The sequence below is a fragment of the Sinocyclocheilus anshuiensis genome, unplaced genomic scaffold, assembly GCF_001515605.1.
Source record: "Sinocyclocheilus anshuiensis isolate Anshui unplaced genomic scaffold, SAMN03320099.WGS_v1.1 scaffold1862, whole genome shotgun sequence".
Taxonomy (NCBI): domain Eukaryota; kingdom Metazoa; phylum Chordata; class Actinopteri; order Cypriniformes; family Cyprinidae; genus Sinocyclocheilus; species Sinocyclocheilus anshuiensis.
Genome location: NW_015546125.1, coordinates 147,672 through 166,884, shown reverse-complemented (window position 1 = coordinate 166,884; position 19,213 = coordinate 147,672). Strand labels below are relative to the sequence as shown.

Sequence of the window (19,213 nt, the reverse complement as noted above, 5' to 3'; positions counted from 1 at the left end):
AATTTTGACCGGTTGATGAAAAACAAGCTTATGTGGATTCTACACATTTAAACAATAAGGCATTTAGTATTATTTATGGAGCAGATAAATACATATAATCATTTATTAATCAATTATCATTTTGACTTATATATTTTCTTTATTTAAAGGCTGAAATGTGAGGTTTACCTTTTTATTAAACTTTTTCAAAGCTTTATTTGAACATTTACATTAGATATTTCAACATGCTATTAAACTGTTGTCAGTCAAGTTGTCATTTAAAATACGAACATCATTGGTATGTTATTGTTTTAGTGATTATGCAAACAAAAAGTCATTTTATTTGTTGTTTGTTGATTTTTAAATATAAAACTTGGTGAAGTGTCGGTACTTTTTGAACATCTACAGCACATTTTAACAATACCGTGATAATACTGATAACCGTGATAATTTTGGTCACTATAATCGTGATAAGAAATTTTCATACCGTTACATCCCTACTTTACAGTAAAGGTTAACATTTAAAGCATTAGTTATCACAAAGTAATGATGAACAACATTTTTTTTTTTTTACAGCATTTATTTTTCTAGGTTAAAATTACATGAAAGAAAACTTGATGTTGGGAAAAAACATTCCATTTCAATAATTGCTGGGATCGAGTCATTTACACACGATGTTGGTTTGGACACTCAAGACTTACACACAAATTTTTACTATCATATTTTACTAAATTCCCCAAATTGTCCATCTCGTCAAAATCCACTGTCCATTAAACATATTTTGCTAGACTGTAATACTTCTACTCCTGTGAGAAACTTGTTTTTATTCTGTTGATACATTTGAAAAGGTTTTTAATGGAGTAAATCCAAATCTTTTTTGAAAAAATTAATCTTAAACATCTTATTTGGTTTTAATTTTGAATAACTAAACCTGGCTCTCGCCATTAACATAGCCATAGAAGCTGACGTGGCATTAAAAAAATTAAAGAAAAAAAAAATTCTAGGTTACCGTTAATTTCTACGCTTTGTTTATAAACATGATAAATATTATTCATTGTTAATTTGTTTGTTTATAATACATTAATACTAAATTGTGCATATTGTTAAGTGATAAAAATATATTAGTATACACCACCATTCTAAATCTAAAACAAAATGGATCAAATGTGAAAGAGACTTTTACATGGTTACAAAATAAGTCAATCTCAAATAAATGTTGTTTCTTTGAACTTCCTGAAAAAACATGTCACATTAAGACAAAAATATTAGGCAGCACATCTGTGTTCAACATTGATAATAATAAGAAATGTTTCTTGAGCATAGAATAATTTGTAAAGGATCATGTGACACTGAAGTCTGGAGTAATGGGTGCTGAAAATTCAGTTTTGCCATCACAGGAATAAATTACATTTAAATGTAGTAGAATAGAAAACAGTTATTTAACATTGTAACTAGGGCTGGGTTTTGACACAAATTTCATGTGTCATGTTTTTTTTTATATAAACATAATGGTGGCTGTCATAAAAACTTGATGGATTTATTCAAACATAAATTAAACATTGAAGAACAGTAAAATTTATAATGAATATGTTATATGGTGCATATATTTAGCAAAAATTCCCCTCTCTACAGTTTGTTTTTCTATCTGACTAATGAGTTTATGGTCACCGAATAGGTTTTTTCTGAGGTAAATGTGACGTTACGTGACATTGTTTACAAGACGTTATATTGACGTCTTTGCGCGGCTGAAACACTAATTGATTTCACGTGCGCCTCGAGCTGTTAAACTGAGGCTCTACAGCGATCTGTCACGCCACATTAAACAGCGCCAAAACGGCATTTATTGTTTGAATACTGCAATACAATGGACATAATTTTAAATCTGAGACTTTGTATATTAAAAGTACCAAAGCACAATGCTTATTGCGATATATTGGATGGGAAGTGCCCTTCAGTGTTCCGTCCATTAACTGAAAAAAAGGCTAGACGAATCGATATCGTTCCGTAAAAATGAGAATCGATTAATATCGATATTTTTTACCCAGCCCTAATTGTAACAATATTTTATTCTTTTTATCAAATAAATTCAGCCTTGGTGAGACGTCTTTCGAAAACATTTAAAGGGGTCATATGATGCTATTTTAAAGATCCCCTCCTTTGACAAGCGCAGTTTGGCCAGCTTGGCCAGCTGACCCAGTGCATTGTGATTGGCCGAACACCACAAGCACGCGTCGGAAATGTTACCATAATCGCGAGCTTCAAGCTTTCAAAGTAAATATCAACACAGTTAATAATGTCGTTAGTTTTACCATCAGTTCAAGCCCGAAAGGGCAACAGAGTGTTCTGTTGTAAATAAATCTTAACCAATGATTCCTAATTGCATCTACTTCCGGAAGGCCAAATAAAGTGCTTTTGCTTTAGCACTGAAACAAACAGTTTCTCCCTGACATGGCTGCATCAACACTACTGCGTTCCTGAAACCACACCTTCTTTCTTTGTGTGAACATTTGGGCGGTATTATGCTAATATTTCCACATATTGATGTAGATATGTGGGGGCGTGTTAGAAGGAGCCATTTTAGGTAGGCGTGGCTGACTCTTTTATAAAGAATATCTCTTTGGATTTGAGACTTTAGTCTTTGCAACTTTACAGATCTTCTTTATGCACCAAGAGCTTGTAACACTCCAAAGAGAAAGGAAAAATTGAAATCGCATCATATGACCCCTTTAAAAAATCTTAACCAGATTCAAACTTTTGAACAATAGCATGTGTATATCTAATATCTAGATATATCTAATATCTATAGTAATGTGTATATCTAATGCACTAATTACTGTCAATTAATTGATCACTATTGTAACGTGTTACCAAAAAACTAGAACTAACTGAAACTGATAACTATTTTGACTATCAGTTAATGTTGATTAACTGATTATATTGATTCTTGTTTGATCAATCGGATAACAATTCTAAATTTAATGCTCAGTATTGATTAATCGGATAAAGAAGTGAAATTTAATGCTCAGTATTTTATTAAAAACTTTTTTCTATACAATGGGCTTCATTGATTAAACATACAAGAACACATTTTTGTGTAAATCGTTTTTAAAGCCATTTTTGCGTAAATTTAAATTTGATGGAATTAGAACGAATCGTTCTGTTTGTGTTTCGTGAATAAGACCCAGTGGTTGCCAAAAAAGCTGAAAATGTTATAAGAACGCAGAGCCAGTAATTTTGTCAGCAATTCACATGACTGAAATGATGTTAAACAGCTCTTCAGTCTCTTTCTCCCTCCACACACACTGACTCACCTCATCCCTCCATCTGTTGATTCTTCCCAGCAGCCCACTGGTGTGTGAAGAGGGATCAAAATTAACTCTCACCAAGTGCCAAAATGCAAGTAAAAATGGGATTTGGCAAGTAAAACCAGTTGGCTGGTAACTTTATTAGGAACTGCAACATTGCTAGGTTTAATTGAACTGTAAAATGTTAGTCTAACCTTGTGAAATATGTACCTTTATAGTTTTATTTAAGAGCTCCATGTAACGACAGTAAAATGGAAAAAAAATGTTGAATACAGTTTTCATGATTGGTAAGAAATATTTAAGACCACCTGTGCATTTTCTTTGGCAGGTGAAGTGGCAAAAGTGGGCACTGTGTAAGTTTGCATGAACGTGTGAATATTAAACTTTAGGACACGCCAGATGTGAGCACCATTTGTGTGGACACCACAAACCGATTTAACCTCACTGCTAGTAGTTCAAGTGTGGAGCAGCATTGTAATTCTGTGTTGTCTAAGTGCTATCGATCACAGAACCAGCCTGATTTACTGATGCTTGTTCTGAGGTCCAGTGATGACTTGATTGATTGTCTAGTGTCTCTGTGGTCTTATCACAGAACTTGACTGATGCTCCATGTAAGCGCCCAAAAGCACACAAACAAATCTGTACTTTAAGGACAATGGAGGCTTCATCAAAGCTTACGTATTCACATACATTTATAAGTGCTGGTTGCACAGCACACACTCAAACAGAGTTGGAGAGAAGTCTGCCCTCTGTCTTCCTGTTTCTGTTCCTCTTGGCTTCCTGTCAGCTTGCTGTACGTGAGTGAGTAACACAACATAAAGAGGTTCTGGGAAACCTTTGTGTATGTCCACTTAAACTAATGATTTCCACATGCGCCAGTCACAGCTCTGCTTTTCTAATTATAGAGCCTCATCTCTAGGACCCTAAAATAGGGCCTTGCTCACCATTATTACAGAACAGTCACACACCTCGTTCTTCGTCGGGTCAAGCCATGTGTTTGCAGTTCATCAACTGTAAAAGAGACGGGACACTGTATGTAAATATATATAGCAAAGCAAGAAGCATTGTTGTCTAAGCAGTAATATTAATTGTTGTGTGTTGTGGTTTGGTTAGTGCTTTCTAGTTCTCAATTTTCTCATGCTCATGGCAATATTCTCAGTATTAGTGAATAATTGCTTCCATGCTGATGAGTAAAACTCAGCTGTTCTGTAGTAGTCCATACAGCAGGGAGTTTATGCTATGTTATCCCTGCCATCATAATTCTCTTAGTTTTAAGTCACATAATGTGAAATGTCAATAGATAGGGGATATATTCACACGTTATAGAAACGAAAATGATGGTGTATAAAATTGATTTTAAGACGACAAAGAATTAACTTGACGGAGCTCAAACTCAAAACACTCATGTCTTCTTGGGCTGTGTTTAGAAACCCAGGTAAAGTGCCTTTCTCAAAGGCACAATAGTCATGACTGATGCTGTCTTTATGGGACTTGAATCAAGAACCGGTTCCAAATTTCCATGAACCGTGAATTCAATAAGACATGCATTTCGATTTTGCTTATCGATGCATGTGTGTGCATTTTAATGTGATTTTATATCATTCAAGTGCAAGAAGTTGCAAAAGACAAATATATATCGGCTGCCTTTTAATTTTAGAAAGGGTGTTCCCTCACAAGAGGATATTTGGGGTCCTCTGCATCAAAAAGTTTGAAAACCCTGCTTTAACCAACTGAGCTAAGGATTCTCTCAGTGTGGAGTTTAAACTAACAATCTTTCTGTTACCAGCTCAGATCTTTAACCACTTCACCCACCCACTTATAATGAGGTAAAAGTGAGCAGAGGGAAGCTTGTTCTGGGTCTAAATGGGGAAGGCTTCAGGACTTCATTAGCAGACCTGAAATGACCTGTTCCCTGTCTCCTCACAGCTGGACGCCTTGTCCTCACGCTTTAATGAACGCATGTTAACTGAAGTGAGGGTTTGATATCATGCCCCCTCACCACCGGACACATCAGAGTGCCGCTGCCGTGTGCTCCATCTCCCAGCTAATGCTTCTGACAAAATCAGGCCACTCTTCACTCCCCTGGCATCTAAAATGTGCCGTGGCCCGAAAGAGATCAGGCCACACAGTTTCCTGTATGTCAGTGTGTGTGCTCCTGCCAAAACAGATGCAGATCCCCCAAGTGGCTCCGTGTTTAACAAGAGATCACAGAAAGGCATCGTCTCAGGAGGTGGTAAATATGTGGCAACAAACTGCGGTTGCATCTGACAGTACTTTATCGACACAGACATTCAGCTGATGTATTTTTAATATATCTTCTTAATATTTGCTTCAACACTCCTACAAATAAATGTTCTTTATTGGCATCTATGGTTTCATGAAGAACCTTTAAAATGGTTCTTCTGTGACACTGCTGCAAAAACCCCCTTTTGGAAACTTTTTTAGTAGTGAAGTGTTTCGACAGTTGCGATGACCTACAATCAAGCTTCAGCTCTGAATGTAGAATCACACATGAAATATTAAGAATGTTTACTTCAATATCCAAAGCAGCGCTCAACATTTTTTGGAGGAATTCACCACAGACACTTTTAAAATGTCAAATCAGCTCTTGCTGTTTAGACACTTTACCACCTTCCAGTTTCTCTGCGGTTCCTGAGAGCTCCATCAGCCTCCATTCAGCCTGTCAATGAGACACAACTAGACCACTTCAGTCCTCGTCAGGCCTCATCTTCAAACACCAGGGTTTGAGACGGCTCCTGCTTGTGCCAGGAAGTGTATTTCCGTCCTCACTGAAGTGCAGCTGCGGAACTTCAATAGTCTAAACATTGAGGGGAAAGTTGGGCGATGCTTTCCACACCAATATTGTGGGAACAGATGGGGAGCGTCAGTTTGGGGTCCACTCAAGACCCCTTCCACATTTCACTGCCCCTGCCGGTTTCCCTTGAAACACAAAGAGAAAACCCTTTCAGGAAGGAAATTAGCCTCGTTAGACACAAAATGGCTGGAAGTGATTATAGTAACTTGCTCTTATCGGTTCTGCAGATATAATGAGACCATAATTAGCTAAGGAAAGCTTTATGGATTTATGCAACTACCAAACTGGCCCTCTTCGCAAAATATGGTAATATGTGAGTGGAATGAGGATCGAAGCAGTACGTGAATTAGAGAAGAAATGCAGAGCAAGGAGCAGGCAGTGGCTCTGAAGATGGGAAATATACTGACACCTTGGAACTGGGACACTTGTAAGGAGAACAAAGTGTGACAGCCTTGTGTTCACGGGGCAGAAACAGACAAGTGACAGCTATATGCACATACAGCGCTCTCAATGCTGATTTAATCAGAGGTTATTCTTTTATTATTGCTGTTTTCAATAGATTTACTGTAGCTAACATATTGCTCACAGCCTATTAACTGACAAATTAGAAAGTATTTTTTATTGATCTGGCAAGCTCCAAACTGATTGACTGACTATGCAACTTCTGGGAGTAAAGGCACACAGGGTTTTTAACTATAATATGAAGATGAAATAATCACTGAACTGAACTTAGTCTGGTTAGTACAGTCACATTTTTGTTGAAGAGTTGGTAGCAGGTCGACAGTTTTCTACACATTTGTGGAGACTGTGGCACCATCATATACCTTTTTAAATGCCAGACTGTATTTTATACTTTTCTTTTTGAAGTTATGCAATAGATTTTAAACTTTATTTGTTGCTGTGTGTTGCTCAAAGATGCACATCATTTCTGGTTTTGCTTGGAAATTAATTTAATTGGCGAAATAGCGCAAAAACAGACAATATTAACAATGTATCTAAAATGTTACTCACAATATTACATGTTTTGTTGAACTATTGCATAAAATCAATATCACATTTGCAATCATGCTAATGTTACTTAGATTAGGAAGTAATGGCCTAATGTTTAGAGAGTTGGACTTGTAACCCAAAGGTTGCGGGTTCGAGTCTCGGTACCGGTAGGGATTGTAGGGGCGGGGAGTGAATGACCAGCGCTCTCTTCCACCCTCAAACCATGATTGAGGTGAGAACCTTGAGCAAGGCACCAAACCCCCAACTGCTCTCCAGGCACCGCGGCAAAAAATGGTTGCCTATTGCTCTGGGTTTGTGTTCATGGTGTGTGTGTGTGTGTTTGTACACTACACACTGCTGTATGTGTGCACCTGGATGGGTTAAATGCAGAGCACAAATTCCGAGTATGAGACACCATACTTGGCCACACGTCACTTTTTTAACTTTTAATATATTGGATGTTATGAATATAAGCACACCTTTAATAGAGAAGGTGGGCTTTTTTGACCTGTAATTAACTGCCTAGCAACAACCTAGAACACCCTAACAACCACTATGAAGCAGCCAGATAGCAATGTCCTGGCAACCACCTAGAACACCTGCTAGCATCATGGAAGCAGGTTTGGCATGATTCTTGCATTCTGTTTTTGTGAAAATATAATAGTGGGTTGTATGAGCTAACAACGTGATTGTATCCTGAAGCACTGCGAAGACTGATCATTTTCCAGTAGGACTGTGCAAGATGACAAATGAGATTGGCTGAGTCGCTAAAGTTGCCCAGTTTGTTTGTGTGTTCTGAGTCTGCTCCATATTTTTGTCTAAGACACACACACATGCACATATATATACATGTATATGCTCAGACCTATGGAATATAAAGGTCCAAGGCTGGTTTTGTGTGCACACATAAAAGTCACACACTCTCGGAGAAGCTCCAAAGGACAAACCACACATGTGTTTCTTAGACAATTTCCCCAGCAACTACTGAACACGTGAAAACAAAATCTGGCTGTGTGTGTTTGAGATGGAAAGCTTTATCTCTTCACATGTCTCCTTACATCTTTCTCCTGCAGAGCTCAGTTGAATTCACAGTTGGGCTCAACACTTTGTCCATCTGAGCTGAAAATAGCTGTACTGTTACGTTAGGGGAGAACTGAAGGAGAGTGGAACTGGTTCTTCATGGGTTCACACTTGAAGTGGTTCACCCTGGATTAACATAATTTCACACTGTATATTTTGAAACCTTGGTTTAAAGATCAAAGTAGAACCTCAAATTAAAATTTTATTTGTCTCATACACAACCATACATAGTACGACATCCAGTGATATGCTTTTTCAACTCTTTGTAAAATAACATGGAAATAGAATCTATAAATGTACACAAGTTCAAAGTTCAAGTTGACTTGAACTTAAAATGTTACTTTCTTGATTTACTTATTTTAAATCAAAGCACCTGATATCTGTATCTGCGCAGACTCAACATTTTCTTTTAAACCTGTTTTAATCTTCGTATTTGCTTGTTTTCAGTGTTAATAATATTGGACAGTATGTGACATGTTTTAATCATTTCCTTCTTTGAAAATGACACATTGATCTGCTATTATTTTCTCAAGTCTATCGCAAAATTAATACAAAAAAAGGAAAAGGCAGAGGAGCGTTTTCTAGCACTGTTTATTTTTTAACTTTCCTTTAGACGTTGAAACTAAACTCATGTCTTTGTTCAAAGCATATGAATAATTAATCAGACAAGTATTGAGGCAGTTTGTGATTGGTTGTCTGTATTGCAGAGGTAAAAGTAGTGCGGACACCCATTCATTACAAAGAAACGTTGCCTAGGGTTAAAAGTATCCTTAACCCAGGCTTAAGCATAGTGTGAAAAACTTTATGGAGTCCAAAAGTGAAAATTTGAAGCTACAACAACCTAACACTGGCTGCTTTAAACAACACTCTTTTTAACTAAACCACCATCAACAGGGCCATCGTGTTTTGTTTGTTTGGAAGGCTACTTTTCAGAGTGCGCTCTTGAAGTGTTGCCATGTTTCCTTATTATAAGCAATGCTTATTAAGCGATTTTGGGCTTGTTGTTTGGACTCAGCTCATTAAGCGATCCGTTTTATGGAGATAATAAAGTAGGCAGGTATAGGTCTTGATATTTTGATATGTGGTTTGGATTTAAGTTTGCATTTAAGTTTATTATAGGCTTGTTCTTACTTGCATTTTTTATAGCAAGATCTGGCAACCATGAGTCAAGACGTACCTCCTTGTCAAGATGTACCTCCTGTACAACCCTATCATTTTCTGCACCACAACTCTGATATGCGTTTAAAATTGTCAATAATAACTAGTTGTTCAGTTCGGTTCTGTACATGATGCATAGAAATGCAGTTGACACTACCTGCATTTTTCGGTTGAAATTCGGTTATAGAATGCGGTTGTCAATGAATAAAATTACTTAATTTACTTAACTGTGTGTGTACAGAACAGAATTAAGCACTAAAATTTTGATGGCCTTAGAGTATTTTTAGAAATGTGTTTTTAGCGCACATTTAGACATAACACATTTGTTTGTGTGTATGAAAGACACAAATCACAGCTTAGGGGCTGGGTGGGGCTGTAAGTGTCACTAAGTCCAGGTAGCTGATCACAGGGGCCAGGGGCCCGGAGCGTAAAAGGTCTTTGAACTCTGGGTCTTAGCACTGCAGGTGTGTTTTGTGAACGAGTGTATGTTCATTAGTCTTCTTTGAGCAGGTGTGCTACTCATTGTTCACAGAATGTAAATCTGTCGTTCATCGTGTTAGAGGCGGAGCAGAGATGCTCAGAACCTCATTTTCCAACATAAACAGTTCTTTAAAGATTAAAAAGAGAAAGAAAGATGGGACCCTAAAAATCAGAGGGTGTTAGGTGGGGAGAATATCATAGTTAAAATAAACTCAAATCTCTTTGCCAATACGTCATTTGTGTGTGACCGTCCTTCACAGGAAGTAAGGCAAATGACAGTGTAGAATTTGCATGGTCCACACATGGTTTGGGGGGGGTTCTAGATTGTGCTCTTCAACCAGATGTTATGTTGCAGTACACACTTGATGCTACAGTGATGCACAGATTTAAATTACTCTGTCTTTGCCTCGTAGTAGTACATTGAATCTAAGATTATTACACTTGTTAAGCCTAATTAATTATTTAATGTATGATTATTAAATGGGCTATGTTTCCTCATGTTAAAGAATAATGGGTCAGTATGTGTAAAAGTATGTATATTTTTTTCTGTATTTTGAAATCAACTGTGTGATTTGGTTAGTGAGTGGTAGGGAAAGCCAATTCTTCTAATTTAGGGTCATGTCTATTAGACACACATTAGGTGTTTTTTAGCATTATACAGATACTAAGTGTTTTTAAACAAATAAATACCTCAATAACTATAATTTTATTATACACAAAGCTATCATAGTCTTTACAAACAAATGCAGGCCTGTGGATTGTGGGTAATATTGGGACCATTGCTCACAGCAAGCGGATTAAATTCTTGACAGTAATTGTCTTGAAATGTATAGTTGAATCTTGCTGCAAAAGCAATTGAAAAGTGACAATGTATTCTTACAGAATAATGCTATAAAAACTGCAAATACATTGATGTTCTAAAGTCCGGGGTCAGTAAGAAACTTTAAAAGATTTAAAAAAAGAAAAAAAAAAAAACTTTCAACAGTCAATCACTCATGAGCAAAGATGGTTGATTTCAGATCATGTAATTCTGGGAATCCTTGCACCAGTTATCATTGATGAATGGGAATGTTAACACATCTCCAGGTATTTTAGACCTCTTTGTTCCTGAGCTGAGTGTTAGTGTTGTGTTGCTTGTGGAGGTTTTTGTCAGCAACTTAATTATATATTTGCTGTGTATTTACATGTTGATAGCTCTTTGTTCTATTGTATATATTTTGGAGTGTGCATATATGAGTTAAACATTAGCATTAGAAATTTCGTTAATCTGTTGAAATATGCACACAGAGTATGTGCGTGTGAATGCTGTGTGATTTGATGTGTATTTTGTAACCCCGCGGTCTCTCCTCTGGCTGTACTTCCAGCTTCCGTCTGTCGGACAGAATGTGGGTCAGTTATGCTGCGATGGGGTCTTATGGAGGACGTGTGCGCTGGGTTTATAGCTGCGGTTCCCAGGCCCACGTCTGTACATTCTCGTAAATAGCTTGTCTGCAACTAGGCCAGTGTCCGTGCCTCAGGAGGCAAAAGACCATTAGATCAGTCCGAGAAAGCTACTGAGATAATGGAGTGAAGCGTTCAGGGTTAGTTGGCGTCCATCTCTCATGATGCCCTGTTGTGCCTTCTCTTATGATGTCACAAACGCTGTAATTATTCAGAGAGGAGATGGAATGACTTGTCAACCAACTGCGGGTCGATGCAGAGTTTATGAGCCGCTCTGTGAACTTACAATGACATAAACCGATATAATGAGGTGGGGAAATCAGAATAGGTCAGAATAGGATGCTCCAGCCTTTTCCTCCCCCTACACAGAGTCCCGGGACACGTTGACTCTGTTTGTGCCTTTAAATAAGATGGTAAAAAGACTTCAGTCATGGGAGAACTCTGACTGCAAATAAACAGCTGAATTCACAGACTTCTGGGCTACTGTTTTACCCTGTACATCCTGTTTCCCTTTAAGTTTTAATTCAAATTTGGTTGACTTTTTGCCTTTTAGGTGCCCGCACTGGTGTATAACCCAGTATGCTGTATTTTATTAGCCTGTGATGTAACACATACATACATCTCTCTCAGTTTAAGCACTATGGGTGATGAGGCAGGATACAGTCACCTTGGCTCTGGCTTTAGCATTCTGCCCCAGACTTGTGTACTGTGGTCTGGCTCCCAGCCCAACGTTCCCCTGCTCACATCGATGCTGCCGCATGGCACACAGGATTAACTATCAGTTGAGCCCTGATTGTATATTGATTCCCTGTCAGGATGGGTTTAAGCAGTGTTCCTGTTAGGGGTGGGCGATTTGGTCTTATATCATGATATGAGTAATTTTATTTCACGGTAACGATATAAATCACAATATAGTTATTTTTGCTTTAAATAAAAGGTCTTTATGATGTCAAAAGTTTTGATACCATTGAAATTTCGTAATTCCAGTCATCAGTGTAAATATCACAAAAAACAAATACTAGTCTAAATAAAAAAAATAAAAATCTCAAGCTCACTGCAGACAAGTAAACAGTCAGCGATTAAATAAGAATAAGAAACTAAATACAAGCAATAGGACATAAAAACATCAGTAGAACAAGTATATGCTACATACATTGTATAAAGTTATCAAATGTATAAAAACTGCATATTCTTCACTGTGTAAATTAAATATATATTTCTTATTGATTAAAGTTACAAAAGTGATTTAGTCAAGAGTAGTAAGAGATTTTCTCTCTTTTGTTGTTTGATTAACATGAATGACAGAGAGCAGGAATATTAGACTGCTGTCACTTTAAGAGCTGCCCGGATCCAGTATACTGTTACCCGTGTTTCTTTCTCAGCTGTTTGCTTTCACTTAAGACCTAAATTACTGTGTTTACGAGGATACTTGCAAAGACAGGCATTTTGACACATACAAGTGTGTGTATTTAACCGTTCAAGGCCTATAAAGCAGCAAAAATACCTCCATTCAATACTCCCGCGCTCTATGAGCACCGTCTTCACGTGTGCATGCCTCTCTGACAGCGCTCAGAAACAGTCTCTCAGACAGCGCGCACATATAGCGACATCAGTTCTCTTTCGCTGCTGATTGCGTTTCAACGGCTTAAAATCACTTGTTTTTAAACCGCAATGCTTAAAAACGTGTGCAAACAATATGTTTTCATGACTGCGTAGTACAGCAACGTCATGTGAGCGTGCAACCACGATAGAGACGATATGCTACATTCACACCATGTCGTAATTACTGTAATTTCGAAATGACAACACGTGACGTTCTACCTGGAGCTGTTCATACCCTTGGATTCGGAACTATTGCACTATCAATGCCTAAACATAGCGCCTAATGAATCTGAGGTGGTCAGGTGGTACAAGGTGTAGTGCTGCATTCACGCCATGTCGTAATTACTGTGATTTTGAGATGACAACACGTGACGTTCTACTTGGAGCTGTTCACACTCTTGGTCTCGGAACTATTGTACTATCAATGCCTAAACATAGCGCCTAATAAATCTGAGGTGGCCAAGTGGTAGTGGTACAAGTTGTAGCTCTCCGAAAACTCCCAGTTTACAAATTGTAATTACTAGTTCTATGAGGACGTGAACTCATTTTACAAGTTGGTATCTCGTAATTACGGTAATTATGATATGGCGTGAATGCACCTATAGTCAAAAATCTCTACCGGTTGACAAATTTCTACCGGTTAATCCTGTCTACTCTACCGGTATATCGCCCACCCCTAGTTCCCGTTTCTTTCTGTGTGTATGTACTGGTTCTGTTGACTGCAGGTAACACTTTTACAATCAACTTCGTCTCCCTTTTTTCTTTCTTGTCTTGCTTCACAAACCAGAGTCCGTTCAGTTCAGTTTTTTTGAAGGTGTGTGAGACTGTAAAGTACTTTACAATAATTTGTTAACATTAGTTAACTACATTAGTTCAAATGAAGATACAATAAAAATACTTATAGTATTTATTCATCCTCATTAATGCTAATTTCAGCATTTACTAATACATTATTGAAATCTTAAGATGTATCTGACTGTTAATATTGTTTAATGGACATGAGCTAGCATGACCTAACAAGGAAGAGTTGTATTTTTATCAACTAACGTTAACAAAGATGAATAAATACTGTAACAAATGTATTGCTTATTGTTAGTAAATTAGGCATGGACTAATATGAACTAATTGGACTTGTATATTTTTTTTTGACCCAATTGTTTCTTCACACTTGAAGTAAAAATATTAGCTAATCAGAAGAAACAGAACATTTGATCTGTAATATTTAGATACATGTAACAGAATTTTTAACCAATGAGATTCCATTGTGCGCTGGGCTACTGCTTTGCGACAGTTTTAAATGAGTTATTCTTCAGTTGTCATTTTTTAAATGGAAAATGCCACTGTGCTTCTGTCTGTGAATAATTTCATATAACTTTATTGTTCATATGAAAGTCTTTGTTTTCCATGTGACTTTAATAAGGTTTCAGTCGTGCAGTCGTGCAGCAGTCAGGTGAGCTTTCCTAGTATGGAATTTGTTTGCGGATGCAGCTGTAATGGAGGGAAAATAATTACAGTATTGATTTGACCATTATTGATTTTTACTTTTTGCTGCCTTTTTTGCACCCCAACATTATTTTTGTCTGTGTTGTCTGGCCAGACTGTGACTATCATGGGAACAGCACTGCAATAAAACAGCTGGCACAAAGATGTATGTAATCATGGGCTTCATTATTTGACATGTTTCAGTTTGCAGGAGTACGTACATACATATGTGCAGTTCTAAGTTGTCCATATAACAATCCAATATTTTATATATAAATAATATATAATATATATAATTATATGTATGTATATATAAAACATTGGAAAAATATAATATAATAAATGTTATATAATTAATATATTTTTTATAATATAATGTAAATAAATGTAGATGAGATTAGATTCAACTTTATTGTCATTGTGCAGAGTACAAGTACAGAGCCAATGAAATGCAGTTAGCATCTAACCAGAAGTGCAAATAGCCATTGTGTATAATAAGTGTAAATATGTATATAAATATATATGTGTGTATATACATTTGCGAGGGACAGGTGCAGAGACCAGCTCAATGCAGTTTGTCTATGAAATAAAGTGCAAGGTGCAGTCTAAATCTACATTAATATAGTGCAATGTGGATACAGTACAGTAGGGTGAAAATGAGAAGTATAAAACACAGAAGGTGCAGTATTCAGAATGAGGTATTTGTAAATATATAAACATATTGCCAGTGACCATAGTGCAGTGGGGTAGAATGTACAAAGGAATGTGCAACACCAATAACAAATGATGCTGTAGTTTTTAAATAATATTTTATAATATATTTTAGGGCTGCACGATAAATCGCATGCGATATTTAATGCGCATCTTGTCAGAAAGCCGGTTCTGTAATCAGCGGTAAATCTCCACCTGCGTGCTTTCACATTGAGCAGCATTAACTACACAGAGCCTTTGTTCACTGACGAGCTGCGCAAAAAATCGCGCGAATATGAACGTGGTTTAGCGCAGCTCGTCAGTGAACAACGGCTCTGTGTAGTTAATGCTGCTCAATGTGAAAGGCCGCAGGTGATGGAGATTTACCGCTGATTACAGAACCGGCTTTACTGATAAGATGCACGTTAAATATCGCATGCGATTTATCGTGCAGCCCTAATATATTTACATTTTTACTTATAGATGAATATGACCAGATATTGTAAGAAAATAGCCAAAGAATGTGGAAAATATTATTAATAAGCAAAGAGTAGTTGTGTACCTGCAGATGTTAAAACATTCTTCTTTGTTTCCATTTTTTCATTTTGCATTTTTCTCCTCCCTGTTTTCCTCCTTGAATAATGTTGACAGTTTTTGCACAGATGGCAGATGCATTTTGTCAGACCTTTAGACATTAGTCATGTGTGTCTGTTTGTGGGTCGCCTCATTCCTCTGTGTGCACGTGCACGCCGTGTGTTGAACACACAAGTCCTGCTAAATCGACTCGATTACAGTGAGGAAACTGTGACTTGCCGTTCATTAAGAAACTAATGAAGTCTTTTTACCCTGCAGTGAAGTAATACAAGTTCATAACATTCATTTTAATTCAGCTAGAAGCAAGACAGAGCGTTAACAACAGATTTATATAAGAAAATTTTAATGATGTGATGCAGTTTTGTTCTCTGTGTTTTTAAACCGATATTGCAATACCTTCCTACCCAAATCGTTTTGTTTATTTATATTTTATATTCATTTCATATTCTGAAAACAATTGTACCATCTTCCACGTTCACACAATTTTCCTTCTCGTTCCTCATGGCAGACTTTCTCCTATGAATCACCTGAGCGTGAAACCGTGTGTCCTTGGACACCCCAGCACCCTCTAATGCACCCCAAGGTCCTATTGCCGCCCCCCATTCCCCCTGCAGACCCCCAGCCCACTCACTCCCCCTGACACCCACATGCAAGAGGGAGGGTCGCTGGTCTGGACTCTTCAGCTCTTTCATTCCACAGATCGTTTAACATTTCATTACTGCAGCCAAGCGCAACCTCAGTGTCAAGATGACTTTGGTAATGTTCAAAACACATCTTTGTTCCGGCAGCATGTTGTGAGAAACATACCAGCTATGTTATCGTCAGCGTAAGATTGCCTCTCCTTCCACTTTGGATCATCATTTTATTTTTTATAAATAATTAAAATCATAGTAATTTTGTTAAGAAATATGGGATGAAGGACCGAAAGGACAGAAATTATAGAGAAAAGTGAAAAACAAACAAACAGTAATAGTAATGATAGTAATCATATTTATTGCAAGAATAATCTAATAATTACAATTATTAATTTATTATAAAATTGCACACACACACTTATTTTATCTCTTTTTTTCACTGTCCTTTTTTAACTCTCTTCCTGCATTTTTTAACAAAATTATTTTGAGGCAGAAGATCTGTTTAAAATCCAACAAAAATGTCACTGGAGCCTTGTTTTAGCCCCTCTCGATTTAGAACAGCCTGTTTTAATATTTGAAAATCCTGATCCAAAATATGTTTTATGATCTTCCTTCCTGTAGTGTGAAGAGGCCAGCGGGCATGGGGGGCATCTTGAATCGCATTGGGGCCAAAAAGCAGAAGATGAGCACTTTGGAGAAGTCTCAGATGGACTGGAATGCCTTTAAAACAGAGGAGGGCATTGCAGATGAGCTGGCAATCCATAATCGAGGCAAAGAAGGGTATGTTTAAGCCTCATTAGTGACCCAGACAAACACATCATCTCATATTATCTCCCAGTAGTGCCTCACACTAGCTCAGGGGTGGCGAACGTCGGTCCTGGAGAGCCGCAGCCCTGCAGAGTTTTGCTTCAACCCTAATCAAACACACCTGAACAAGCTAATCAAGGCCTGAAGGGTTACTAGGAAGCTACAGGCAGGTGAGTTTTAATTAGGGTTGGAGCTGAACTCTGCAGGGCTGCGGCTCTCCAGGACCGGAGTTCGCCACCCCTGCACTAGCTTCTGAGATTTTCATCATAACTGAATAAATATCATTAAGTGTCTTCAGTGCTTAAAGCCAGTGTGCTGGCGTATTGTATTTCAGTGCAATTTTTTATAATACATTACAATTCATTAATTATGCACTGAAGTTAACTGGACAGTAAAATGAATGTATTTGGGGTAAAAACCATATGCTGCGCATGCATTTGATTAACATTCTGGCCTTTGCAGTTGCTCTTAGCACTAGGGATGAGCATTTCGAAAAATTTTGTAGTGAGTACAAAAAGTTAGTAGATTCTGTTCTGGCTAAATTACGAGTCATTCCTTACTGTTTCTCTGTTGAAAGATCTGTGCTGTCTCTTGTTGGTTTTTCTGCATACGTACATGTGTAGGAGAGATGTGGGTGTTAAATATGTGGCCTCACAATGCAGGTGTCTGCTCACACACATCTGATTGGTTGATTGGGGAGGAACTACATGAAGAAATATACAATATAGTTTAAATGGGTCCACTTGTGAAAGTTTTTAATTCACTTTTTTAATGTAAAACTTTTTTACTCTTTTCCTTTTAATTTAAAACTCTTTTTTCCATTATAAATATTATGTCATAGCAATAGGTGAAATGTTGAATAGAAAATAATAGAATAGAATAGACAACAGCACTTGAGCTACACATATTTGTGTAAAACCTGATGATCTTTTTTTGATAAATTGTTGTAGTCAGTGTTTAGACAAAAAAATATATATTTTTTTAATTGACTGAATATTTTGTCATGTCATATTAATTCATTTTAGTCATTTTTACTTATTTTTTACATTATTTTAGTCGATGCATTTGGGTGAGCTAATTATCCCACTAGTAAAGTGTTTTCGGTTTACTGGTGTACATTTAGTGTTCAGCTTCAGCTCTTACAGTTCATTCACCAACATTATTGATTCTGATTAGGTTATTGAAACAGCTAGGTTTTTTATTTATTTATTTTTTTTTAGATTTTTCTTGAATTATTGTTAGTGCATTGCTAACATCTTGCTGTATATTTCTCGTTATATGTTTGCCAAATGTATGTTTTAATTAAAATGATTTAATTATCGTCACGATGCATACTCTCTGTGTCATCTTCGTAATTGTTGACGGAATGAAAAACCTCTTTGTAAAATGGAGATTAACATTGCCCTTAAGACTGGTCTAGGATCAGTATTCAGTAAATCAGCAGAATGAATGGAGTGGGAGCTAAGCCAATAGCACTTCATTTAAACCTGCTTATCTTGGCCTTGATGGCTATCTTGAGGAGAAAGAGGTGAAGAATAGGACTCAAAAGCTGATGATGCAAAGCTGTACCAAAAAAGCTTATGTTAACCAGGGTCAAAAAGTTTAACGTAGTGCTTACAGGAAGTGAATGAAATATTGCAGTATTGACTTCTCGCTTTTATTAGAGCAGTTTCATCATGGTTCTCGTTTGAGCTGGAATTGAAACAGGGTGTAGCTTAGTGGGCTTTAAAACTGGAGAAACATTATGAAGTAAAATGTTTAATAGGTATTTTATGATTCTGCACTATTTCCAGGTCACTAATCAAATAAGTACATCTGTGAGAATCATATGACTCTTTCTATAGATAGTCAGATGTTCTTCTTCCATTAAAGCTCAATATACCCTTTTAATCATCTCCAGAGTCCAGTCACGCTGGAGAACATCAACATCATGTTTTACACAAATTTGTGGAGTTCATGCAGCTCAAGATTAGGCTTGCCGCGATAGACGGTGCTGACGGTGATACCGTTGTTAAGCCGCAACAGCGGTTACGTCACTTGCCCACCGCGACACCGACCCCCACCATCGTTTAGATTTTTTATAGTAATAAAAATCATTTAGTTCAGTAAAAGAACAGACACTACAATTAAAAACTGAATGCGGCTGCTCAATGCAG

At 37.1% G+C, this 19,213-nt stretch overlaps 1 protein-coding gene across 4 annotated transcripts in view; it reads left to right on the top strand.

Moving 5' to 3' along the window:
• The window catches only part of LOC107701031 (craniofacial development protein 1-like), a 36,018-nt gene that overhangs the window by 10,785 nt on the left and 6,020 nt on the right, over positions 1-19,213 (top strand). For 3 of the 4 annotated variants that reach the window (XM_016502945.1, XM_016502944.1, XM_016502947.1), the window contains one exon: positions 16,872-17,030. The exons of the other annotated variant lie outside the window; for it this stretch is intronic. In XM_016502945.1, coding sequence (XP_016358431.1) covers positions 16,872-17,030 — 159 coding nt within the window. The remainder of the gene's footprint in view (positions 1-16,871; positions 17,031-19,213) is intronic. 4 annotated transcript variants of the gene reach the window in all.